Here is a 27,820-nt window from a genome sequence, read left to right on the forward strand (position 1 = left end):
CTCTTACTCTCTCTCTCTCTCTCTCTCTCTCTCCCTTTCTCTCTCTCTCTCCTCCTGCTCTGCCCTCATTTCTCAGTGTCTGTAACCACACACACACACACACACACACACACACACACACACACACACACACACACACACACACACACATTCTGATATAAATCAGTCTTCAATTGATTAGGGGAAAACAATCTGCATTAATATCTCTGGCTGCTGAAATGGCGCCGAGCAGTGAAACCAGTTTGGTGAAGCCTAGTTTTTCCCTGTGACTTTACTACACAACAGAGATTTTGAGCTGAAAATAAAATTTACAATAAAACCACAAAATAAAATGAGACGAGTCAAAATGCAGACAATTAACAGATTTTGTACGTGTATACGTGTGTGCGCGCATGTGTCGATTAAGTCATAACAAGGCCCGTTACGTTAAGCTACTTTCAGCATGCAATATTAATATCCTAAATCAATATCGATAGACATATTCAAGTTGTTACTCATGTTTGTCGTTGAACAGATTTGACCTCATGGTTTTAATTATAATTTCATATTAAGATTTTCTTACGAGTCACCATCACCTTCACAGCGTCAAATTAATTGCATTTCCATAATATTTCCTTCATATTTACATGAGCATAGAGCAACATCATTACAGTAAATTTGTATAGTGACATATTATTTCATTATCATTCTTATTGCTAATATGTTGACAAAATCTACTACTTTACCTCACAAATTTAACAACAGCTTTTACGTATTCAAAAAGGATTTCACATCAAAAAGAGGACGGTGGTGTGTATGTGCTTATACAAACACAAAAATCATAAAACAATATTCAGAATAGGTGTATAACTCATTTCTAGTTCAAAAATAATAAAATATAATCTTGCACAAAAACATAACAGAAACCCCTGCAAGCATGTTAAAGTATCTCTGCAATGTGAAACACATAATGTACAGAAGAGATTTGTACTTCCCTTTACAAAAAAAAATCAGAGGAGGAATTATATGTTGCAGGCTACATGTTGTAAAAAAAAATATATGCATACAAACTTTTGGAGTAGTTGTTATTCTGTCTGCGATGTTTTCAGTTTGGCGATAGCATACATTGCCTTGTTCCATCAGGATTTGTTCTTCCATCCCTCTAAAGCTGTCTAAACCCAGACGCAGGCTAAATGAGCATGCCCACTCATGAATGCTTCTGCTTAATTACAATCCCTGATGAAAAAAAAAAAAACCCGCTGAGGGAGAAGCCTGAAGACGGCCATGTATTAGGGTAGTAACAGACACGTTTATTTCCATAGAAAGGACAAACTATATGTGTTCAAGTGTATATGAATGTTATTAATTGTAATAGAGGATTTCCCCCCCCTGCATCAACACTAAAGATGAAGGCATTTGGCTTGTGCTTCAATTTAATTTACAGAAATTACGCTTGATATATTGAACAGGGACCTTGAAAGGCCTTGTTACGGTGTTAGATGCAGAAGCACTGCAGTATCTGAGAATGGGATCTAATGTCAACAGTGGTTTGGATTGACATTTACATACAGTATGTAGGAGGTATTTAAATATCAGCTCCACTGAACATGGGAACAAATGAAGGTTGGAAAAAAAGATTATTCAGCAACTGCAACAGCAAGTAAAATGTGGTTTGCTGCTACCATTTCATCAGGGCTGTACGAGCCAAATTACACATCAACACCAATCAGTGATCGTGGATGTAATGTTAAATTTAGCATTTAGGCAAGAAGAGAAAAAAATGATTGATAGGTCCAGATTTGTCCAGCCTACAGCAATATGAACACACGGTAAAAAGAGTACTGTATTTGAGATGATCTCATTCAGAAATAGATACGATGCATTTTAAATATTCACTCCTGACGCCTGCAAAACCTTTACTTAATCGCTAGAGAGAATTTTACATACTGTATTTTATGCTGTATTTCTGTGGTTAACCAAAAGTGTGCTGCGAACGCTACATTATTTAAGCATAAAGCTCCAGGTTTCTGCAAAGGAACTCTGTGCAACACATAAATTATTCAGGAGTATTTGCATTTGCATTGTAATTTGCATTCTTGTAGATTACAGAGAATGGAGAGGGAGGTGCTGCACCAAAGAGAATTACATTCTGAACCATTTTCTGTCCTACTGGTGAGAAGTTGACATGGATTTTTAGTTCTATTTTCCTCCGCGGCTTCGAGGTATACTGCTGAGATCAGTGACACACATTTCAAACTGTTGTTTGATTAATAAAACAAGGAAACAAGCTATAAAGCTCACCAGCGCTCACACACAAAAAGCCCCGCCATTAAAAATGAATTGTGACATCCAACAATGAGTCTTTTTGATTGACGAGGCTGAGATTTTTTACTGTAATATTCTCATCATCTTTATTTATATTGTAAGGCTTGTAGTCGAAACTCAAAAGAAGCAGTCGGCACGGAGGAGATGTCATATGGATTAAACACTAGGAAGGAGTGTGAAACTCTCACAGTACACTGAAGATCCTGCCTATTATGTTTCATCTAAAAATATCAAGCTTGACTAAAAAGAACAGACAACACTGAATAAGAAAAGGAGGGGAAAAAAACACAAGCTCCAGAGAGAATAGAGTTCAAACAAGCAGCAGAGACAGTGCTGAGTGTGATATGGAACACAACAAGGAGAATGTACAGTATGAGACTCCATTCAATTATAAATGAAAAGGAAATCAGTGTGAAATATATGGAATAACCCAGATACTGAAATAAATCATTGTCTGTCTCCAGAGTCACTTTTGCGAAACGATATCCTGTTTTAAAATTTGTAATATTTGATGTGTCCTGATGTAGTTTTTTCTTGCTCGCGTGAATTCCTGCATCCCTTTTAGCTTAATTGAATTTACTGATGACATCATCATTAGTAAAGAGCAGATCGTTATTGAGACACGTCCCCGGCCTGGAGGCAGAATAGTAATTCTTTAAACAAGGGGAAATGTGCAAGAGACTTGATTGAGACTGTGTTGAAGCACAGTCCTGCAGTGTGTGTGCCATGAGCGACTGGTACGATGCATCAAGGGGGTGGGGTAGGTATCCCTGCATTAAGAGAGGAGGGCTTAAACATTCAATGCGCATGGGCAAATGTTATAGCGTAGTCCACATGTTGATGTGCATGCCACACTGTGTGTACAGGTGCAAACACAAATGCACAAATTCCGAGTTTGAGAGTTCAGCAGCTGTTTTTGTTCCGAGACAAGCTGTAAACAAAATGCACACTCAGTATTATTCTTATATTTCATTTCTTTTATGTTTTTTTAAAAACTTGGTTTGTCTCATTTTATCCTCAATCAAATATATCAAGAATTAAAGAATCAAAGAGCTTCTTGACTTCATTGAGATAGTTGCTGTACACAATCCAGCTGATGTGATTTACTGGGAATGTTACACTCGATTCCTCAGGGTTATTTCATTCACACATTTTAACCATTGGAGCAGTAAGAAACAGAACAAATGTCATTTGAAGCGATGAAACAACTACTCAGTGTTTACTTATCGGAAGTATAGTCCTGCTTCTAAAGTTGTGTTCAACATATAAAAGTATGAGCTTACAATGTAATTTGATAAATTATATGTATCAAAATATATTTTTTTCCTTTTTAAGTATTTATTGATTTATTACAGAATTGATATAATAATAATACATTGTTTAAGTGTTTTAATGTTTTATACAAAGTATGATGAAATAGGAATACTAAAGAGCGATGGTTGGCTCTTGTCAATGTATTCAGTTTTTCCCGGCCTGCTATTTTTCAGAAAAAGGGCAAAAATAAAGGGCAAAAATGAAAAACAAGCAACTCATGATTTATTCCCCATGTATACATGGCATTAAAATGTATTATGGTGATTTGATTACAACTTGATAGAGCTTGACCACATAAAATAGCAGCTGTAAATGAACCCAAGATGCCTAGAGGACAGATGGATGGGTACACAGGGGCACAATGTGACCACATTGAACATATGCATGAATGCAGTTGCTTTCAACATTAGACACTTTATACCAGGTGTAAAGGTAATCAGGTTAAACTCATTTATAGATGCCATCTGGATACAAAGCCCAATAAACATCACTATTGATCAGTGGGTTGTATGTGCATAGAATGGAGTTTCATGTTAAATGTAAATATAATGACAATAAAATAAAAATCAAAACCATGAGGCCCTATAGGATCATAGAATAACTTAGGGAACATCTGTGACCACAGGTTTAAAGGACTTAAGATACATTTGAATCTCTCTAAAATAATTTAGTTGAGTTTGGTGGGGTTACATTGCTGTAGCATTTTCTACTGACCTACCTTGTGATAATATATTATTATAACTATACACATCTATATCATAAGATAAAATATTTAATAAGATTTAATACATGTGGTTAATAACTCTGTATTTCTTGATGATGCCACAATGGTAAAGTCTGTGAGGGAAACATCTGTCAACATTCAGCTTAATGACGCTCAGAGACAGTGTTTGGTTGTTTGGTTTGCAAACAAATACAGTCACACATAAACATGTTGTGAATAATCACACAGCGACGGACTGATCGATGCAGATGAAGCTGTGACCCTGTGTTGTCAGCATCACCTCTGCGCTGAATCCACTGTCTCACTGCCGATCTGTCGTGTGTAGCAGGGACTCTGCTCTCTTCCGGTTAAGGGGGTCCTATTTCATACTTGCGGTGTTGCATACTAATCCTGTCCAAAAATACTAAATCCTGTATTATTTTTAAGTAATATAATTTTTTTCAGACTATATATGCATTCTTAATAGTGTAGGGTCTTGTTTAAATCTCGATATGCAACAAAATATATAGTTTTTAATCGTAATTTCTCTCTCTCGCGGGACAGGCAAATCCGAGGACCCCTTCTTACCCAGAGTTTCAGCGTGACCTCTATTGCAGTTGAAAATACCGAGGATCGGAGGCTGAGTCCATTGATTTTTTTAGGGGTAAATCTACGATGTAACCCGTGTCTGTGATGATACGAAGACAGTTTGAATGAGACACCCGCTTCATTTGGTGCACAAACATCGCACGAAGGTCTTATGTGCTCCTCGCCGCCTCATTTCCGACTCGGGCTGCTCAGTGTTGTCGGGGTAGAGTCCGTTTCACTGCATCAACATGGTGAGTGTGTCACGGAGCACCTGAACGCAACGCTTTCTCCTCATGCCTTGATGCTGCATCATCTCCGATGTGCATGTCCCCCTTTCGATGTTTCTGACGTCTTCCATGTTTTCAGTGAACGTGTCATTGTGTTAACGATGGTTTAGCTTGCTAGCCAGAACAGGTGCCTGTAGCCGGCTAGCCAGTGTAGCATTGTAGCTAGCGTTAGCCATACACCGACTGCAGCCCAGTGATGCTAACAAGCGTATAAATGTAACGTTTTCCAAGGGGTTCGGTCGCATATGTTGTTGTGAAGTGCTAACAGTGGCTAATCTTGCAGGGTAGAAGTGGAAGATACGTGCTATATTTGCATGAACTGCACCAGCATTAGCTGTTAGCATGCCAGTCACCTGGCAGCAGGGCACCTATGGGAGAAGACGAGCTGTGTTCACGCACCTCACCTGTCTCAGTTTGACCTTAAGATGCCCTCAGAGGAACTGTAAAGCGTATTCAGTGTATTCATGATTTCACAAGCATTTTTAAAGACTTAAATGTATCGAGAGAAAATAATAGATGTGCACTGCAGGTTTGTAATTACATTTGTGGTCATTGCTGCAGTAATTGCATCCATGACAGTGTAATAATCTCAACATGTCCCTCCTAAATACCGCTGATGTTTAGAATCTAAACTTGCAGCAGCAGAATTGTCAGTATCAACTTTTAGATGGGATGCTGTCTGTGTGCTGTGTTTACATAATGAACATTAGATGAGTTGATTTGTATTATTCTCCCCTGCTGAATGTTATCATCTGTTGCAGCAGCTACTGCCGGAAAGGACAGTAGTGAGGATTTCACGAATGTGTAAATGATTGCTAGACAGGTGGTTATTCATTCTTCAAATTAAGAAGGTAGAACAATCAGATTAGATATGGGTATTTCCAGTTCATTGTAGTGCCACCATCCTGTAATATCAAGGGAGATGGAGGGGAAAAAGAAAACTTCAGCCAAAGAGTAAAATGACAAACATCCTGGATACCATCTAGTTGCTTATCACACTATTTGTTATAGTTTTATTTGGCCTTTTTTTGTAAGTAACATAACATCATGTCATTTGGTGGATGCTTTTATCCAAAGCGACTTACAATAAGTACATTCAACATCTATGAGGGGCAAATGGGGTTCAGTATCTTTCCCAGGGACACTTCGGCATACAGATGAGGAAGACTGAAGATCGAACCGCCGAACTTCTGGTTGGAGGACAACCACTCTACCCCTCAGCCACAGTGTTTAAAGTATAGACTCATCTTAACCACAGCATTAGTAATATTATAATATGTGGTCTTGGACTTCCAACAGTCAATACTTTAAGAGTTTACTGCCAAAGCAGGATTAAATTGACCCAAGAGTAGTCAAGATGAATAAAATTGAGGAAGTCTCGGTCAATAAGGGGTTTCACTGCCAGAGAGTTAGTTTTCCTAGCAAATAGTTGTGAGGTACTTGAGCTTATATTGATATGGTGGTTATCGCTGCAGCTCCCACTTTCAACCCCCTACAGATTTCATTTGGTTGTTGTGTGGAGGGGGTGAAGCGGCATGGGCAAGATAAGGGAGTCCCATGCTGGCTCAATTTCCCCCAGGCCTGAGATCCTTGCAGCTCCCCCACAGCGAATGGTCAGCATCCACCAAGCTAAGGCTTTCTGCTTTTGACCTATATAGCATGACCATTACTCACATGGAGAAATATCTTGAGTCAGAGAGGTTGTGTCTGGTCACTATAATTGTCAAATTATAGGCACCCACTCCCCCCCCCCCTGTGACTCCAGAGGAGGTATTGACTTAAGCTTTTGGAGCTTATCTCATGCCTGGTGACACTGGAGATCTCCACCACCAATCTAAAATCTAGGTCTACTGTACAGGTCTGGCCTCATCACTTTTCTTGTCTAGACGTCATTCCCTTCCTCCTTCTACACCTGGTACAGTCTAACAGTATCAGTGACAGAGTTGCTCTGTATGATGAATGTTTGCTTATTGTCCAGCATTAGGGTAGAAGCAGGACATATGCAATGTTACACCAGCACATTCAACTAGCCATAGGATCGCCAAAAGTATCACTTATTGTAAAATATCGTGTCAGTGAACAAGCCGGCCATATTAAGTAGTGGTATCAACATCATCAGTAGTAACATAAGGGCATATAGGGTATGGTTCATTATAGCCAGAATAGGCCAAGCAGCTGGTGAATAAGAGACTGACCCAGTTGACACATGTCAGCAGAGTCAGTATCTTACTTTTTAAAGAGATCAAGTCCTGATTTAAATTTCCCTTCTATGCATAAAAGGACTAATGAGTCTCACGGTTGACACCAAGTTACACATTAGAAGTGAAATTGGTATTTTTATATCCATTACCACAAAAATTACAGTCCTCTGTGAAATGAAGAATGACAATCCATTCTTATCCATCATGCATCAACGTAAATTATTGTAGTTTTTTCTCAGTTGAAGAAATTTAATCTTAACATATTATCATATGGCACTGTCACATTGCCATCACTCAACGTGTCCAAAATAACTTCCAAATGGGTGAAGATAAGCCCACTGAACTTCATTGTTGTGTAAACATCATGTTGACAAAACAAAGAAGGCCACATGACTTTGTGATGAGCTTGTAAGTGTAGATTCACTGGTGCATGCCTATAGGTGCAAGCCCAGACATGGGACTGTTTTTGGCAAAGAGAAAAAAAACATTTTTTTTAGGGGAGATTAGTTCTCTAATTGGTTCTCTTGGCTCAAGTGGGGGCAGGCACAGATATCAATAATTCCTACTGATAGCCAAAGAGATGGGCCAGCCCGCAGACCTTACCCTACAGTGAGTGGATAAAAGCGCAGCATGAAGGTAATGATTTTGGCCTCATAAGCCTAAGTGAATATTGATCCAAAAGTGCTGGGTTGATGTTGAGCCCCTTGTGTTACTAAGTCTTTGGCGATCTACCTCCTGTGGCAGGTGCTAGTTGTTCATTCTCCAGGGCACGTGGCGGCTGACATTGTGACAGTTTCCTGGCCGAGTGTAGTTCAGTGATCATTGTATTAACCCAAATAAATTCACTCAGATTACAGTAATTGGGGATTTATTAACTAAATCCCTTACAGTTTGTTGTGGAAGTGTTTCAAAATAGCTACCATTACATGTCTGGTATCAAGGTAAAAGTGGTAATTTGATTTTGATTTTGGGTCTTAGTTGTCGGCGAATGTTACTAATCATCCGTCACTCTATAATTGATTTGAAATTGAATCACTATACTGTACCATGATATTTTATATTTACATTACATAGAGAAAAAAGAAAAAAGGCTAATCTGGTAACTAGATATATTAATGGTGTTACTATTTGGTTGTTTCCCCTGGTTGCCAAAGCTCAGTCACCTCAAGGTTTAGATCGACATGTCAGCCAACACTGGGTCTGCTGCTTGCTGCAAATTGACTTGAAATCTCATCGCACCAGAGGCATCTTATAATCTGCAGAGTAGTGGGGAATCCCAGGCACCATATTGTTTACTGTGATGCCACATGAGAGTTGTTGGGGTCATCTGGTTCCGGCTATCTGGCTCATATGATTGACAGTCATCATAGCAACATGAATAAAAGTGTCAGTTATTTAAGGAACTTGGAAATGGATGTCAGAATGGTAATGGAGGTGACCTGGAAGACTGCTGATGCTTCAGTATTTAAGTTTTCTTTTTGGTTCTACTTCAAAAGACGCCATATTACACACATAGCAGCTTTAAATCATTTGTTTTTAGTAATGTGGCACATCTACATTTTTTGTTTTGTTTGACCGGCTAACACTGAAGTGATTAATCCCTTTGTATTCATGGACAAATGAAGGTCATTCTGTGTTTGAGTTCTTGATAAAGTTTGTGGAGTCTAATCTTTCAACAACTTGTACAGTATTATTTACAAAGTAAATCTGATTGAAACCATCCAGCCCATAATGTGTTGGTGCTTTTAAATCAGGCTCTTGGCCTGATGGAAAGGCCCTTGTTGTTTTTCAAATCAAAGGGGTTCATCCTCTTGAAACAATTAACCAAATGTAGTCGCAGTGTGCACCTAGATACAAATGGAGTCTTTGACCTGAAGGTGAAGCCTCTGGAGACCATGAATATTCACATCTGAAAACTTTGGACGCACATCATCTTAGGCTTCACTGCTAGCAGGGCAAAGAAGCACCATTATAACCAAATCTATGATCTCACCTTTCATTACATTGCCAAGGAATTTAATTGTCCTGAGATACATTAGAGGCAGTGTGAACTTGCTCAAACAAAGTCTTATAGTAATCATTAATCTCTCTGTGCTGCAAACATGTTTGTTGGAAGAACATCTGTGGCCCCGCTATCAGCAAGATAAAGAACGGCATTCACTGAGCATTTTGCAGTTAAGGTGTAATGCCAAGACTTTTGATATGAGATTGATAAAAGACTTTAAATTGCATTTTAAACTCTTTTTAATCTGAGAAGACATGCTCCAGTACGTATTAGTCCATATAAACCCATACTTCATGTGTGTAAGTGCTTTGTGGCATGTATAATTACTGTTTAAATGTGATTTTTAAACCCCCATCTCATTTCCACAGGGTGTGATCGGTGTGCAGCTGGTGGTTACCATGGTAATGGCCAGTGTAATTCAAAAAATAATACCTCATTATTCCTTCGCAAGATGGCTTCTCTGCAGTGGCAGGTAATGTAAAATCCCATACATGCTGTTTTGAATAGTTCTTCCAAGTGCTGTTGTTTCATTTCTCCAATTTCCTTTGCCTTCTGAGAAGTTTATTTCAAAACGAGTCCAGAACAATGGGCATCAAAATGTTTACTCAGATGGGAGAGTGTTCCAAACAGTTTGGATTGAAGAAGTAAAAGAATCATTAAATCACACTGCAAAGACCAAAGGGCACTGAAATATCGGGATGACCCGAGAGAAAAGTACATACAAATATAGTGCTGGCCTCATTTCCCCTAATTAGTGTCACATATGTTTTTCAGTAAACAGATTTTTGGAACACGTTTAATAATTCATTAATTTTTCTTTTCAGGGCACTGCTGAAACATTTTTTGAAAACTTTTTTGCCATAAGCAGTAGGCCTGAAGTGTCCCTCCAGAATACTTTGTAATTAATTTTCCATAATAAATAAATATACAGGGGGAAAAACAAGCTGTGCTCTTTCTATCCTCCTCCGCCACACAGCGTGCTTCTCAGGATGCTTTGACAGGAGGGTTTCTTAAAAAAAAAAGTTGAAGTTAAAGAAAGCTCCTAAATTACCTCCTATTTCAAGCTTGGTACCTTAAGGACTGATGTTGCAAAGCGTCTCACAAGTGTCTGTTTTGTGTTTGTTTTTCAGGAGTTATTCATTAATCTCAGAGCTGTTACAAAATGAGGCTTTGAGTCATGTTTCGTAGAATCAAGACTTAATGTCACTGCTTTCAAGAGCATTTTCCAAAGAGATTTTCGATATTTCTTTAAGGTGTAATGAAAAGGCAATTTAAGCTTTTAACAGTAAGTGAAATTCCCTTATTCCTACAAGAAATGGAAGTGAAGAGAGGGTGACTTTACAGTATTAATTACTCATTACATCTAACATTGAATCCACTTCCTTCTCTTTCCATCGTCAAAAATCGATATTATTAATCTTCTTAGTCAGTATGTGTTAATAATTATATTGTTGGCCAGGAAATCTAACTTAAGTCTGTTTAGTTTTTTTCTAACCCTAAAACTTAGATTTTAATTATATTATATCTTTTGTTTCCTTCTCTGTACAAGTCTGAGCCTGATCTCTTTCATTTTCTTTGTTCACAGTCTGCGGTGGTATCAGCACCCCACGGAAGATGAGCTGAGGAGCTTAGCAGGGAAACAAAAAGGACAGAAGAGGAAAGACAGGTAGGTTGTGAGGGGGGGGGGGGGGGTTGCAGAAATGAAATGAAGAAGGGCTATTGTTTGGGGGCTGGGGAAATGCGGTGGCACAGAGCAGGTACGAAAGGCACCCCTTTCATCAGAGAGGAAAGCAAAGATGAGACGCAGACGTATGAGATGGATGGAGACCACAGGCATGTCGGCAGGGAGATGACGCTGATGTGTGTTTGTGTGGCTCATTTACGGCATGTTTGAAGTGAGGAGACAGAAGTCTATTTTTGTTGTTTTGTTCCTTTACGGACTCTTCATCTGGGCTCAGAGCAACTTGGCTTAGAAGTGGCCCCCGTCTAGTGGATGTGAGGAAATCTGGTCCTGTTTTTTTTGGAGCCATTACTATCAAGGCTATTTTAAGGGATGACAGTTTAAAAGGATTGTATCTGCATTATATCTTCAAAGTGGTCAGATGTCAAGCTTTGATTCTGGAGGATGGTTTTCCTTTAAGACCACTTTGCAATTAAAGGGGGGGGAAAAAAACTACTATTCAGTCATTATGGCTGCAGGTGGAAGTTATACCATATGTTGAAAATGTGAATTTGGCTCTGTTTCCTTTGTGCTCGCCCTCTTAATGTGAATTCAAATTGAACTCACAACTGAATGCTAATCCTTACTGTTCCACATGGTGTCCAGCTCCTTACTCAAGGCGGTTTTGTAGCACAGTCCTTTCTCCAACCCTGTATGAGGCAGGTCAATGCTCTCCAGCACCACATGCTCAGTAATCCCTTGAAGGAAAAGATGGACCACTGTCCTTTTGCCAGCTCGTGCCATGCAGCTCCGTTCCCTTTGTCAACCATCTGACTCCCTCAGTGAGGGGTGCCTGAGCTGCTGAGCCCCCTTTCTCCCCCCGTCAGGTGCCTCAGAGATGAAATCTGTCCGGGGCATGTTTGGCCCGAAAGTCTTTCAGTGGTATTGTCCCGTGAATCGAGCACACACACAGACACACACCAGGCTGAACAAACAAAGCCCAGAACTGAGGAGGCCCACCAGACAGTTCTTCAGACCTAAAGAACAGCAATCCATTCACCTGCTGTCAGCGGTTTAGCACCGCCTATGTGCTCGGTCATGGAAGTCCAGAAGTATTAGTGGCAAAAAATATAAATAGAACTATGCTAAGTATTGAATATAGAGGGTACTGTGTATGCTCACAACTTTGCAATAAATTAAATTTGACTATTGGATATTGGATCATATTTTATCTGTGATGGATTAACTATAATGGAGATGGGATATCAACTGTAAATATATGGTTTTCTTGTGTAAATTGTCAGTAGTAAGGTTAAACACGTAATTTATAAAGTTCTCAAAGTGAACCGTGAGGTTAACTTTTACACATGCTAAAAAAATAAACTGTAAAAATGTGTTCATTGACCCTCTTGTTATTTTTATCTGCATGAAAGACAAGTTGCCAAACAAACCTAAACAAATGTCTGCAAGATTACAACATTAAGCTGTTTTTCAATGGTCAAACATTGCATTTGCTGCATTCTGGAGTTGCTATCATTGTTTTCCTGACCCCTCTTGTTGTTTTGCACCTCTTTTCCTTAGGAAGTACAATGGTCACATTGACAATAAGCCGCTAACAGTTCCAAAGGACATAGACTTACAGCTGGAGACGAAATGCATCACAGAAGTCGACACATTAGGTATAAATCTAACAGGACAAACATCTATAATCCCAAGTTTTCATTCTCACATGTTTAATGTTCATGTATACTGGGCTGTATGGATCTAATTATACTCTGTGTGTGCCCCCAGCATTGCACTACTTCCCAGAGTTCCAGTGGCTGGTGGATTTCACAGTAGCGGCAACTGTGGTCTATCTGATAACAGAACTCTACTACAGCGTGGCTCAGCCCTCAGGAGAGATGAACATCAGTGTGGTCTGGTGCCTGCTCGTACTTGCCTTCGTCATGTATCCTTACATCAGTTACTCTTTACATCTTGGTTTGTTTTTGGTTTTTTTCATATCACACTAATCTAAGAACATATTTCTGCTGTGCGTCAAGTGGGTGGGTGGGTGGGTTGGTTGGTAACATGCAATGTTTCAGCTCCGCAAACCTATGTTTTATGGACTCTCCTTCGGGCTTTCAATTATTTCCAAGTTACATTCTTCCTAACAGCCCCTGTATATGCCATAGGTTAACATCTCGTTGTCTATAAGAGAGTCTGCATCATTCTAGCGTGATTGTGTGGTTGCAGCAGTGGTGGTGAGAGGCTGTAAAATGACTGCTAAAGCTTTGGCTGCCAGCACCTTTATGCTCCACAGCCACCTGCTATTTTGCTACGCTGAATGATGGTTAAATAATATGCATTATCCTTGCCACCAACCACAGGGATCAATCTTCCCAGTGCTCCCGCTCGGGCCCAGCTCACTATGGTCAGATGGTGTGTCATTTCCTGCCTACCCCCGAGATTGGAGGCCCAATTTTCACAGCCCAACAGGCTGATATGCTTGGGGGGGGCAGACTTGGGAACAGATGACACTGGAGTATGAAGATGAGGGAATATGTTGGCGCAATATATGTGTTAATGGGACACTCGATTTCAGTTTTCCTATTTCGGCTCTGATGACATGTTTAAGACTCTTGGCCTGGAGATCAGCTCCACTGCTCTGTTAGCCTGTCCACTGATAAAACCGCTGGAGTCTCCCTCTTGTTTAGTGAAATATGATAAAAAAGACTGGATATCCTCACGCTTGGCCTATGTTTACAGGCCAGCTCGGCTGTATCATAATTGTAGGCCGCTACATGACAGCTCAAACGTGGCTGTATTTCTAGTTTCAACCTCACGCTGGCTCTAACTCGTCTGCCGAGTGTTTATACAGCTGTCTTCACAGCACTGAATACGGGTTAGAGACAGAAAGAAGACTGTATTGGATTGAATACCTTTCTTGAAATGGACTGAAAGGGAGTGAAAAATTGGCATGCTGTCACCTGAAATGTTCCGTGAACTGGGAGTTTCATCTCCGCGGCGACCGGAGTTGACTTTAGAAACACGCTCTGTCCTTAGCCTTCCGATCAGTGTCAACGGGGGCCGAGTAAAACACTATTGCGAGCTTGGTGGCGCTCACTGGTGCCACAGTCCCACACACTCTGTACTCACACATATTGTGTGTGTTGCAGGGTCTGTGTGGCACGAAAGGGTTGAGGGTTCACATGGAGCAGTTAAGTGTGCCCGAACTTGGGAAAAGATGAGTATGGTTTTGTGTGGTGAATATCTGTCTGTTACTGTGCTATAAAGTGTTTTGCGGTGGTTGATCGCAAAGACTTATTTCTGGTTCCCTTGAACCTGTGAAAAGAATTTAGAAATGTATCTGCAAAGCGCTTTGGATTAGCTTTAAATGCCAGTGTGCTTTTGGTGCTGATTTCCCTTGACTCTGTCCCGTCAGTAAGACCCTTTTCTCTCTAACGGCCCACTACTTCAGGCTCGAGGAAGGAGGCGAGCGCTCACTCTGTATTACTTTTGGTTTTTTCTTTTTTGTCAAAGCCATGGCCATTCTCATCGTCACTGAAAACTACCTGGAGTTTGGTCTTGAGACCGGTGAGTTCTCCGCCAGGCTTGTCTTTAAAATGACCCTGTTGCTAACAACCATATTTTAATACTTTCACCCCCGGTGTGTGAGTCACTGCTGAATATATTAAATTTTTTTCATTTCCAGGTTTTGCAAACTTCTCTGACAGCGCTCTACAGTTTCTGGAGAACCAGGGTTTAGAGTCCCAGTAAGTACAATATCAGTATTCTCGCAGTATCGTTTTTTGTTTTCTCCACCTTCATGAATTCTTTATGACTCGTGAAACTACAGTAGTATCACCATGTGTGTTTGTTTTTTTTACACAGGGGTCCTATATCTAAACTCACCTTCAAGCTGATCCTAGCTCTGCTCTGCTCCCTGATTGGAGCATTTCTAACTTTCCCTGGTCTACGATTGGCCCAGATGCACCTCGATGCACTCAATCTCACCACAGCCAAATTTACACAGTGAGTACACCACACAAATACGTTTTTGCTTTTGCCTTCTCTCGTGTTCTTGTCATGGAATACATTTGATTCATTTCTTATCTTTAGGAAGCCACAACAGTCTTTGGTGGAAAATGACCTTGAAGATTAGTTTCCAGTTGCAAATGTTTCACATCCCACACTTTGTTGATAGCATTATCTTCAGTATTTAACTTTTAGTTTTATCACATATGATGTAGAGAATTCTTCATTTATGTTTCAGCTGATATTGAAAATATTGTATTATTAATGATAAACTTTATAAAGCACCTTTCAAAACACAGTTACCAAGTCCTTAACGAGTTAGAAATTCAAAAAAGATAAAATTAAACATTATAAAATGAACAGAATAGGCCGTAACATCAGAACTAGGATTATGGACTATGGTTTTGATGTGCTCAAATTGGCCACAAACACAGAACTCAAATATCAGTCTACCCTATTTTAGAGTACCATGAATGCAAGTATAGCACCGTTGTACTTGTCTCCTACTATTCCGAGTGTGTCAGATACCAGAGAGCACCTTGTGAGTCAGATGAAGACTTCCTCAGTTGGGGCAGATTTCTGTTTCAGAACACACTGGGTGGCATGTCTCCAACCATGATAGGGGGTGCAGAGCAGGGAGCACATTGCATCCAGATAATCCACTTTGGCATAGCAGACTCTCTTCTCTTCTGGCCTCCTCTTCTGGCCTCCTCTTCCTCCTCCATTCCCCATTTTAGCTGTCACAAGCTTACATCCTCAGACCCTGTCACCAGCAGGGATTATCTCCCAGCCCTACAAAATCTGCGCCTTAGTTATCTTCTCACCCCTCTCAGGGACAGTCGTATTGATAATATGGACCATTATCCTCTCCATGTTAATTTCAAATTGAGATTAAAAAGCAAAGATTACAGAGAGCTACCCACTTTTTAATTCATTGGTTTATCGATGATTGTGAGAAGAAAAAAGAGTCAAAGTTGTTGGATTATTTGATCACCTAACATTATAATTGATGTGTTTTCTGTAACATCTCCTTTTCTGCAGGACTCTGCTTCATATCAACTTCCTGTCCCCTCTTATCATGGTCCTGCTGTGGGTGAAGCCCATAACGAAGGACTACCTAATGAACCCCACTCTGGGAAAGGAGAGTGTGCCTTTGTAAGTAATTATGTGTTTCTCACAATTTTTGTTTGACCCAGATGTACAGAATACTACCACTATAATAATAATTTAAGTTAACCATCTTAAATAGTTAACCTAATTGAGATCGGACAGAGGTTAACTGCTTTGTAGCACATGTATTAGATTGCGTAAACATTTCACGAAAAACAATAATCTGTTAAAGATCCATATCCTCGTACCTCCAGTAGATTGATCTGTATTTGGTTGGCAGCCAGTCGGACTCTGTTGCTGCCTGGCAAGCTAATGACCTGCCACTCAAACAGGAGCGATGGGACAACATTGCCAAGCTGTGAAAATAAAAGTAATTGTGGCTGGAAAATGGGTGTAAACAATGCAACAGCAGTTATCAAAATTGAATTTATGAAGGTTGAATGAGATAAGGAATGTGTTGCAGTTCGTAGATGAAATTACCACAATGGGAACGTTGTCTACTCAGGTTTAAATGAGACTGTACACATATTAAGTCATACCCGAGGGAAAGCTCTTTGTTCCATCTCTAACTGCTGCCATTTGTCAGCTTGTTATTCATACTAAGATAAACATCTTTTTCATTTGTTGCAAGTTTGAATCCTGACACGTGTCAAACTTTCTCCTGCTGCTGACAGCAGGAGAAAGCCTGTGATGGCTTCAAGGTCAAACTTGACTAAGTCGGCTTTCATGTTACCTAACTCCCCTTTTCACCTTTTTATCTCAACCTCACCCTCTCTTACTTCTTCGTCTTGACTTGTTTATGACTCTTTTTTTATTCCTACTATCTTTCCTTTCTGTCTCATTGTCTCTGTCTACCATCCAAGTGATGGAGCAGATACATGATGGGTTGAGTTAGCGGGCCAGCAAAGCCGTCATCCCTTAATCTTCTCTCTCTCTCTCTCTCTCTCTCTCTCTCTCTCTCTCTCTCTCTCTCTCTCTCTCTCTCGTCTTTCTTATTACTACCAGGATGACTGAGCAGACATATGATACGCTGCGCTTATGGGCCATCTTACTGATGTGTCTGCTCCGGCTCGCTATGATGAGACATCATTTGCAGGCCTACCTCAACCTGGCCCAGAAGGGTGTGGACCAGATGAAGAAGGAGGCGGGTCGCATAAGTACCGTTGACCTGCAGAAGATGGTGAGTCAGATAATCATTTTATTCAACATTAATCATGGTTATACCCCAGTGTAATTCTATGATAAAATGATCAAACGTATATAAATAATCCCTTTTAGAACGTATATTGGGGTGATCTATATTCCTCTTAATTGGAGCCACGTAGTTTGCTTTGCAGAAGCGTATTCCCTTTATTAATAGCATATATATATATATATATATATATATAGCCACATTTAATGCCCTGTATTTGTGAATTAAGGAACAAGGCACAATACTTTATTGTACTTTTGTGCAGTTGGAAATTGGTGTTTGCAGTAATTGTAATTGTCTTTTCAAACTCCCCCAAACAATCAGGGTTTCAACGTGGTCCCAAAAAGTCAAATATTTAATTAAATATGTTAAAATACAACGTACAATTGTACAATACTTTGAGGTTCATTTAATAATACTAAGTATGGTGTGCATAGTTTGGAATGTCTGTTTATTGTAGTTCTTTATCAACAATACAGATATTGACACTGTGTAATATAACTATAAACAAGACCAACATGGAACTGATAACTGTCTACAACACCCCAGTTAGAATTTATCTCCGTACACTCAGCTTTTCTTTGGGAAAGGCCATGGATACCTATTGTCTTTATCTGTGGTTTGTGAGATAACGTGGCATTTTGAGGTTTATCCTCCACTTGGCTACTTCACTTTATCTTCAATTATGGGCAAGTGTAAATAATTCTGGGACTCCGATATTCCTTTATTTCTCTCATACTTGTCATAGGTCCTAAATTGAATTTGTTATGGTCTGAAATATTCTTATTGAAACCCACAGAATCCCTGATGTTAGTGTAAACTTGTAAACAAGTTCAGTACTAGTGCAGACCCGGCTCTCCTATGTTACAACCCATTGGTGGTAGTGTTATGTATATAACAGACAGGTTTTAAAATAAAAACATCACATTTAATCATGTTTTGAGTTCTATCAAACATTTTTAGCAGAATTTATTTTATTGCTGTCATCAGCTCATGCAACTGATATTTGATATTTACATCAGCTTCAAGTGTTTTCTGTTAAAAACTTAAACTTTTTAAAACAATTTGTGTAAAAGCCTGAACTAATGTTATTATTCTTTTTCACCACTTCCACCTTTTTCACTCAGGTTGCGCGTGTTTTTTACTACTTGTGTGTAATCGCACTACAGTATGTGGCACCACTGGTGATACTGCTGCATACCACTTTGCTGCTAAAAACCTTAGGTGAGTCATGCAGCGCACAATGTTTTTCCTCTTTAAAGATTTATTTGGTATTTTTCTTCCCAGACGTTTGATCTTTCTTCCTTTGCTCGCTCTCCGGCAGGTGGACACTCCTGGTGGGTCTCTCTTGAAGAAGACCTGCCTTGCACCTACGACATGAACTCTGACTCAGTGATGGGGGAGGCATCAGTAGCCGCCCCAACACCAGCTTCAGTGGTAGAAACAGGAGCCCGGGCGTCAGTAGCCCAGCTGTCGGTGGCCCTGGGAGGCCTGCGGACTGTTTTCAGCCCCTCGCTTTTCCGGGGCCTCTTCTCCTTCTTTACTTGGTGGATTGCCGCCTGCCTCTTCTCCACCTCCCTCTTCGGTCTCTTCTACCATCAGTATCTTATGGCGGCATAGCATCAGGAACCCAGCAGTGGCAGCCGGACCCCCGCAGTGCTGCTGTACGTTCGGCCTGATCAGAAAGGACTGATTGGGGGCAGCAGAGGCCGATTGATGACTCTGCTCGTCAACCTCCTCCCTCCCTCCCTCCCTACCTCCCTCCCTTTGACCACCTCTCAATGACCATATCATCAGAGCTCCTGGTTCAACTTCCAGTGCTTCCTTCACAGATGACTCTATGAACTCGTCATTGTTTTTAATACTACAATCACAGTGTTTAATTTGAAGGGCAAGATTTATAAATTTTAATAACAGATGGACTAAAGGTACGAGTTGAAAGAATATTATTCCGTGTCAGTGGTGTATTGGTATTGTCAAGAGGAACTGATCCATTTTGTGTATGAAATTTGAACGATATGAGGTATAATACTTTTATCTCAGATGCCAATTACAATCCATTACTGTTCCATCGACACTTTGTCTTTTACTTTAGAAAATCCCACTCTTGCAGGTTCATGCATGACAGTAACAGTTCGATTTCAGCCTGTTGTCCCCTTGTAAATTTACCGCCAATGACTTATATCACAGACATATCCAGGAAAAGCTGGAGTTACTCTGCTTGACTGGATAAATGCTGTAAGGTTTAAGTTTTATTGGCTGGCGGTTATGCGCACCACCTTGACATTAAGAGTCATGGAACCACCTATAAACCAGTCTGTATCACAGTCCATCAGAGTGCTAGCTTCCCTCAGTGAAAACGTAGTGAGGACGCGTAGCTCACAGAATATCATAAAATCTGGAGCGGTTTGTGGAGGCTGGTCTGTGACTTCTTATTCTCCTAAAATCATCTTCAATTATGTTTTCCTTACGTTTTTTTTAGGGGAAACTGATAACTGCCATTCTGGGGCCTCATGTTTGTCTTTTGAGAAAAACTAAAAAAAAATATTTGTGTTGAAATTCAGATGTAAAAATTCCATTGCCACGGACCACAAAGCAATCTGAAAGAGTCTTAAGAGTTTTGCCGGTGCGTTTGTGTTTGTAGTCAGAGGAGTGGGGGGGTTGGATGGGACGAGCCGTCACCTGACCAGGGTCTTTGAGTGTGGACAACTGAAGAAGAGTTACACGAGATTGTTGAACTCCAGGGTGAACATCTCATTGACTTGAATCTAATGTGTTTGAAATGTGTCTAATTGAAGTTGCCATCGAGGACAAACTTAGGTTGTTTTGTTTTTTTAATGATAGAATTTGTGATGTTTTTAATTTTGCATTGTGACCACCCTGGTTTTAACTGAGCCGTCTTGAAGCTATGAGAGAATCTGAGGTTGTTCTTCTGACAGACAACATGTAGCGTCTGCATCTGTCTGCATGTGTCGGATCTCTGCCTTCGGTCAGCTGTAATCTCAAAGGGCATTGCGATCGAGAAGAAAGGATGTCAACCACTGTTGATAAGCTACCGCCTTTGTTCTCATTTCCTGTTTTATTTTTACTTAAACCCATCCATTGCTTTTAAACTCTTTTGAGAACAATCATTTTTTAGTTGTTATTCTATTTCTAACTGATCAAATTGTGGATTTGTATAAGTTTTGATTCTGAAATGGTGCCAAGTACGTTGGTCCCCCCCCTGTCCCAATGTGGTGTCTGCTGGTGTCTAGAGATCCATCTTGATAAAGAGAGAATCACTAGTTCTGGTTAAATGAAAACACAGTGTCTTTGCACACTGTAGTTAGAGGGTATAGGTGTAAGCTCATGCAGTCACTGCAGACGCTGCACTGGGTCATTGTGATTGTCCGTTCTATTCAGGAATGTAGGGTACGTGTTCTCAGACCAATTACATATGCGTGGTTCTCTGGCAAATTTCATTTCATCGTTACAGTCATCGTAGAGCTGCAGTTCACACATTCCAGCTCTATGCATTGTGTACAGAACACGTTTTATGAAGCAGAGCAGCACCATATCACACATTTAAGCTCCTGATGCCGAAAGTCTTAGCCTCAGTTTGTCTGTTTGAAACCATAGGGAATATGCACATAATGAATGTATCAATCTTGCCTAATTTCTAGATTGTTTTGATGAACACTGATTTGTATGTTGAGTTGATTTAACTGCCCCCCCCTCCCCCTTACCTGCAATTCCTTCCCTCTCCACCATACCCTTTCATAATTCTACCTGTTAAACTAAATCTAATTTATCCTAATGACTTTTTATTGATTGATTTGTCCTTTCTTTGTTTTTTTCGTATTTATTTCACATGTCGAGGCCTGTAAACATTTCTAATTTTAACAATATTCACTTTATTTTGTTAATAGAGTGCATGATGGATTAAATCAGTTTTTGAAAACGTGTTTGACAAATCGGTTACAGATTTTTTTTTTTTGTCTGGTCAGGTAAGAAGTACCTGGAGAAACTCTCAGAATTCGTTGGCCTGATGAGGCGTTTCTTCAGTTTGTTACCACTGAAAGTGTTGTTATTCACTCTTGGGTTCTTAGAGTACATCACACATGTTGTTGTTCTTCCGTGTATTTATTTCTGCTTTAGATTTTGTCTTAAATAAATTATGTTCTTTACTACGTCCTTTTTATTTGATCCTTATGCTCTATTGGTTATATAAGGCCTTAGCATTAGATCAACAGGGAGATGGGTCCATTCATGAATCCTTGGATACGACTGGCACTTGTTATTTGTTTTCTTTAGGATAACTCCTAAACTCAGGATCCCTAAGCTTTTGGTTTATAGTTGACAGAAGAGCTCACGGTTTAGTCAGCTTAAAGCTGGGGTTGGTAATCCTGGAAAAACTCGCAAGAGCAGGCTACACTTTGAAAATATGCAACCGATACAGCCCACCCCCTCCTATGGAAATTCCCGTCAAAGCTACACCCTCGAAACAAAAACGTTCACTGCCAGACGACCAGCGGTCTGTGCCTCTCCTGTCATGCAGTGAGAGTTCAGGCAGGGTGTGGGCAGGTTGGTTAGTGGCTGGCAGGTACGGCAGTGAATCTTCAGTCTGAATTTGGTCCGAATTAAACGATTGGCCGCGTCCTGTGAGGGCCACACAGCAGCTGTTTGTTTCATACAAGTTTATTCATCAGTGGCTATTGAGGATTTCAAAAATGTATAGTTATAAAATGTGTTGCGCAGACAACTTACCAAACCATAAGAAGTCGAACTAATCACAGGTGTATGTCACTTAATTCTGGTAATTGTTCCCAAATGACCAAAAAGAGAAATTGAGTGGATATTTAATTCATCCATATTAACTTTGATGAAAAGGTACCAAAATCTCACAACTCATTAACACACAATATAGTGTTGTGAATTTTGTATTTAAAACAATGCTTAATACTGTATTGTAAGTCTAATGTGTGCTTGATAATATAAACATGTTTGTGTATTTTATCTAACTTTATATATACTTTTATTTATTTATTTTTTAAATACAATTACAAAAGTATATCAAATTATATAAAATATACATGTATGTATGCATGTTTACACTAGACTTAAGAAATAAGACAGCAAACACATTTGGGCCCACAATGTTTAATATGTTGTATTATTTTTTAAACAATGAACAGAAATATATGCATTGCTATAGATCTATGAGGACGAGTACAGTTATTTTAGCAAAAGGTTTAGCAAATTGGTTTGGATTGATCCTACACTCACCTTCTCTTCAGTCATCTTTTCTCCTCCTCTCCTCCTCCCCTCTCTCCACTCCACTCCTCTCCTCTCCAGTCATCTCTCCTCTCTCCTCTCCAGTCATCCTTTTTGCTTGTCGTCATAGCATAACAGTTTTATTATTATTGTTCGGCCAGTTTACAATTCAGTTTATCGGGGGGGGGAGAATTTGACCATATTTAAACATTGGATGACTACATCCCTGCTCTGGCCCATACATACTGTGTCTCTCCCTCCAAATCAAATGTTGTGCATTGCTAAATTGATCTCTTGTTTTACGGTAGTTGTGTGCGTTTTTAAAAAATCTACCCAGCAAACGAACAACATTTTTAAGGGATGTGTTGGGAACTTGCTTAAAGTGATGTGCTCTATATATCCTTTTGGCTTTTACTGCAGAGCTAGTGTTTTTTCAACGGTATGGCCTGGCCATGGAATTCATGCTTGATGTACTTGCAATGATCATATGCCCCACTAAATACACATGATGGACCCTGTTCAAAAATAGTTCCACACAGATGTCCCCTTCTGAAGCCACGCTGCTTTATTCTGTACTCGGAGACTACACACACATGAGCTCCTCTTTCTCTGTGTTTACTGTGGCTCCTCTCCGGGCCGTCAAGGTCCCAGGCGAATTGTAAACTCTCGTCTATTTTACCAGATTAAATAGTGTTTGTGTGATACTGCTCAATAACACGGTGATTGTGCCTCAGCATCACCTACTTATGGAAAATGCCCTCGTGCAAACTGAAATGGATTCAGGCAGTCAATGGCCATCGATCTGCTGTGTCTTCGTTTGCCACCTCCATTCTTTGTGGGGAAAGGTTAGCGGAGTAGATGGAGGGATGAAATTACAAATGCTCCCAAACTCCTCTTAATGCACGCCTTTCTCTGGGAACAACGTTAACACAGGCCTTGAGTGGCATTGTCTACACGAGCAGGAAAAACTGGGCCAATGCATTCATTCATAGGTAGACAGATCAATAAGACAGCTTCCAAAACAAACCAGTGGAGGGGTTCCTTTATTCCTCCTGAGTGAGGACCTATTCACTGAGGTCCCTTCTCCATAGAGAGCGTGGAGCTCCACTTCAGGATGGGGAGCAGAGACGCCCACAGCCACACACTCACACACACACACACACACTCACACACTCACACACTCACACTCCATCCCCAACTTGGCCAGAGGAACTGAGAGCTTCTGGAGGGGTGACGTTATAATAGTGAGCTTTCTGAATGGTGATCCCAACCTCGTGTCGATCTGTGAGAAGCAGCAACTGTAGATTGACCTGACCTTGCATCGTGAATGGCCTAAGAGAGGAACCCTTTATACCGCTTGAACACCTCTGACCTGTTTTTACATTTTTTCTTTTTACTTTCTCCACAAAGACATCTCCAATTGTGACGAAAAAATTAAGAAAAACAGAAAAGAGCCCCCACTGAATTGAGTGTGTATTGAGTTGTGCATCAGTTGACCGAGATCAGCGTGTAGCAATCAACTCAAAATGCAATACATGCAATTATCACCTTTTCATCGCTATGACAACCGGCGAAAGGGTAGCACGAAACATTTACGCACGTTCAGACGCTGCGAGCGAGATGGCTTTTGAAAAATTTGACATTTCATAAAAAGGAGATAAAGTCATAAATGTAGCACATAAATAACAATGTTTATAAATTCCAACAAAGCAGCATTTAATGTTAAAAAGGGACACATGTAGCACAAAGCATTATTGGACCAACACCTGAGGTAAATAATGCAGTTTCCATCCACATCCAATCCACAATGTAGTCAAGGTTCCTTTGAGTAAAACCCAGAAAACAGGAGACATTAAAAATGATCTGAGATACAAACGTGAGAAGGTTATGGTTACAAATAAATGGAAGAGAATTGAGGGAAATTATAAAAACATGAGTTTAATGGATTTAGACCCTCACACAGGGTCAATGGTTTTATCCAGTTTTATAAGAATCTGTGTTTCTTTGTACCAATTCACATCCTTGATGCACTATTATTTTATTTGTACTTTTCTAGATGTTTTCTAAACAGTAATTATGATCCATTTGTCATTCATATGTCCACATTTGGTAAATATTGTCCATCGATAAAGCCGACTGTGTGCTATACAGGCCTATACCGCAGCTGAATGTGAACCAATTACCAGGGAAAAGCAGGGAAATATAGTGCAGGAGGAAGAGAAGAAACAGAGATTAGCCTCTCGCAGAGGAAAAGTACATTTAAATCTCGTCATGGTCAAAATTTGAGGTCCACTGCCTCGTGCTGGAAATATGAAATGGCTGACTGCCCTCGTGGTAATCACTGCTGCTCTTACATTAATTCATCTCCAGATGAACATTGTTCCATTGGGGTTTCCTTGCTTCAATGTTGTAGGCCTTTAATTAGCAGCCTGGTGATAACACACCACACCACAGACACAGTGCTGTAACTCCACCAGAGTGTGTGTGCGTGTGTGTGTGTTCGTGTGTGTGTGTGTGTGCGTAGCCACATATTTAGTGCTCGAATAAAATAGCTCCTTTAAAAGTTCAAAGTAAACAGTGACACTTCCTTTCTTTGTATTTTAACATCTATTATATTTTGTTTTATTATTCCTGATTTCTTCTTCTTCTGCTCATTACAGTCTTAGTTCAGCCCTTTATTTTATTTCACACAAAGCCACCAGACGTTCTAGTATCAATTATCTGATGTCTTGTCATCAGAATTAAATTGTCTTCTTCTAGAGAGAAATATCCCCTTGCCAAGACATGTGAATTCTATATTCTGTGTCTTACATGTATGTGAAATCCATGAATTAGTAGAAAAACTGTGCTCGGCTGTTCAACAGATTAATGGCACCTTTAAAATTCATTAGCACAGCGGTAGAACTGTGCGCAGCTTAATGCCTGTCACATGCTGTAATGGTGAAGAGGCAGAGCATTAAACTCACAGGAACCTAATTGATTTTGCAAGTAATCCACACGAATGGATAAATGAATTAGATATGTTTTTAAGTGCAGCTATTTCTTCTGATGAAAATCCCACTGTAGATGTCTTCCTAACAACAACCAACAGAGTGGACTGCCCCCTAGTGCCACCACCCGGGTGTGACAGTGCAGAGAGGGGGGAGGGGGACTTGCTTTGAGCATTAGCAGAATGCCAGCTTTTCCCCAGTGCCATCCAATCAGAGAGCGCCTCGGCACACGCATTCACACATCCAGCGGAGCTAGGTGGCGAATGCAAATACTCCGAGATCAAGGTTTCTCCTTGGAAATGGTGCGGCACTTGTTTCTCTCTGCTTTCATGTCCGAGTGATGATGGTGATAATAAGAGGGGAGGACAGGCCTCGCATTGAGCCAAAGGGGGGGAACGAGAATCGATGAGATCTTTTGATATGGAATGCTGCATCATATGATATTAGTGTCATTCATGCAGCCGTTTGATTGACACTTTATTAGAAAAATTGCGAGAAATGCAACACTGTCTTCATCCGTTTCTCATGTTTGAATTGCTGACACTTTGATGCACTTTGGCGAACGCGGCGCTCAAACTAGGGACAAAGGAGCTGCGGCCCGAACATCACATTTTCTTCTCTCCTGCCTTTTCACAAAGACAGAATTAATATAGTGAACAAACATATTTCCTATAATTGCTTCCTTTGTGATTCTGTGCACTTAACATAAACGCACACATATCCACACACACACACACACACACACACACACACACACACACACACACACACACACACACACACACACACACACACACACAACTGCAACCTGCATTATTGTGCTTCAGGGATCCTGTTGTTCTGCGTGCTTCAGCTCCACCAGACTTAATTCTCAGCGTTATGTTTTATTAGGCTGATGATGCACATTGCATTCACAGGGAAGTTCAACATCCACATGTCTGTAAAGCCGGCCTATGTTCCTAATTAAGACAATGTGGCTCTGTGCTGCTTTCAGGAAATGTAACAGCGACGGCAATGAAGGCGGCAAATTCTGAGCGTTACTCTGGAACAGAGAAGGCATTTATTCTGAGCTCGTCAATTAGCTTGTGCCTTAAATATGATGAATGTTTTCTGTTTGATTCCTCACAGATCACTTCTGATTATATACATATACATGCAGTGGATATAGTTATATTTCTTTGGAGGGAAAAGAATAACAGACATGCTTGAGAATATTTTTAAATCATCCAGAATCAGTGTTTTGCGTTTGTTTGTTCACTTTAATCGTTTTTTCGCCTTGTTACCTAGTGCTTGATTGTAAACAAAAACAAATAGGTGAATATTAAAAAAAATGTATTACTTTGCCTTTGTGCCACATTTATACAAAAATAACCATTGTTCAATTTTCTCAGAGAATTCTGAAACAAAAAAGGTGCGAATGAGGTAATTTCCATAGAATTCCTCATCTTTTCAGTCCTTCAACCATCATTGAAAACACGACCTTGTTCAGAGAGTTCATTTGACCGTTTGATCCTGTTTGTCTGCAGGAAGGTCGCACATTAACACCCTGTTGCATCAAACAACCTTTGACCCCCCTCACTGTGACCTGTGGTCCCGAGGGAAACTGGCCCCTGGACGTTTGGCCCCCAGCTTCTCTTCTCTTCCTCTTCACTCTGCTGAAGAGGAATAGGTGTTTATGGCTGAGACATATTTATGCTGTGTATGCATCAAGAGTGTTTTTTTTTTTTACAAAATTAGTTGTGTGTGCGCTCCTGCATGTGTGTGTCTGTGTTTTTGTTCCTTCTTTAAAGCCGGCTCTACACACCGAGGAGAGACTCACGTGTGAAAAAATACCAATGTGCAATATTTCACTCTAGAGTATGAAAAAGGAACCACTATAGAAAAACCTAGAACACTTTCATCATTATCAATTTAGTTTTTAATGAAAGACGGAGAATTATATATCACTTTTAGCACATTAGGAAGAGAATATAACATAAAGCTGCTGAATTCCTTTTGAAGGTATTTCTTTTATTCTTCCTACAAAAGGACTATTATTTGGTAGGGTGTGTGCATATTAAGCAAGAAAAGCAACTATCATTTATCTTCTACAATGCATAGCTGTAAATTATGGTATTATCTCGCCTGGCACAGAGGGAAGGAGCGGAGGAGGAAGGAAGGGCTGTGGCGGGGATGAGGGAGGGATGTTGAAAATAA

At 40.2% G+C, this 27,820-nt stretch overlaps 1 protein-coding gene across 1 annotated transcript; it reads left to right on the forward strand.

The window, feature by feature from the left end:
• Nucleotides 1-4,885: 4,885 nt before the first annotated feature.
• Nucleotides 4,886-21,554, forward strand: tmem161b (transmembrane protein 161B). The gene is made up of 12 exons (XM_034596618.1): nt 4,886-5,160; nt 9,771-9,874; nt 10,988-11,068; nt 12,644-12,741; nt 12,854-13,010; nt 14,487-14,638; nt 14,757-14,817; nt 14,936-15,076; nt 16,121-16,234; nt 17,195-17,369; nt 18,509-18,605; nt 18,706-21,554. Exons 1-12 carry the CDS (start codon nt 5,158-5,160, stop codon nt 18,999-19,001), a joined length of 1,479 nt encoding a protein of 492 aa, XP_034452509.1. The 5' UTR covers nt 4,886-5,157; the 3' UTR covers nt 19,002-21,554.
• The last annotated feature ends 6,266 nt before the right edge of the window (nt 21,555-27,820 follow it).

This window comes from Hippoglossus hippoglossus, chromosome 9, assembly GCF_009819705.1.
Source record: "Hippoglossus hippoglossus isolate fHipHip1 chromosome 9, fHipHip1.pri, whole genome shotgun sequence".
Classification (NCBI taxonomy): Eukaryota; Metazoa; Chordata; class Actinopteri; order Pleuronectiformes; family Pleuronectidae; genus Hippoglossus; species Hippoglossus hippoglossus.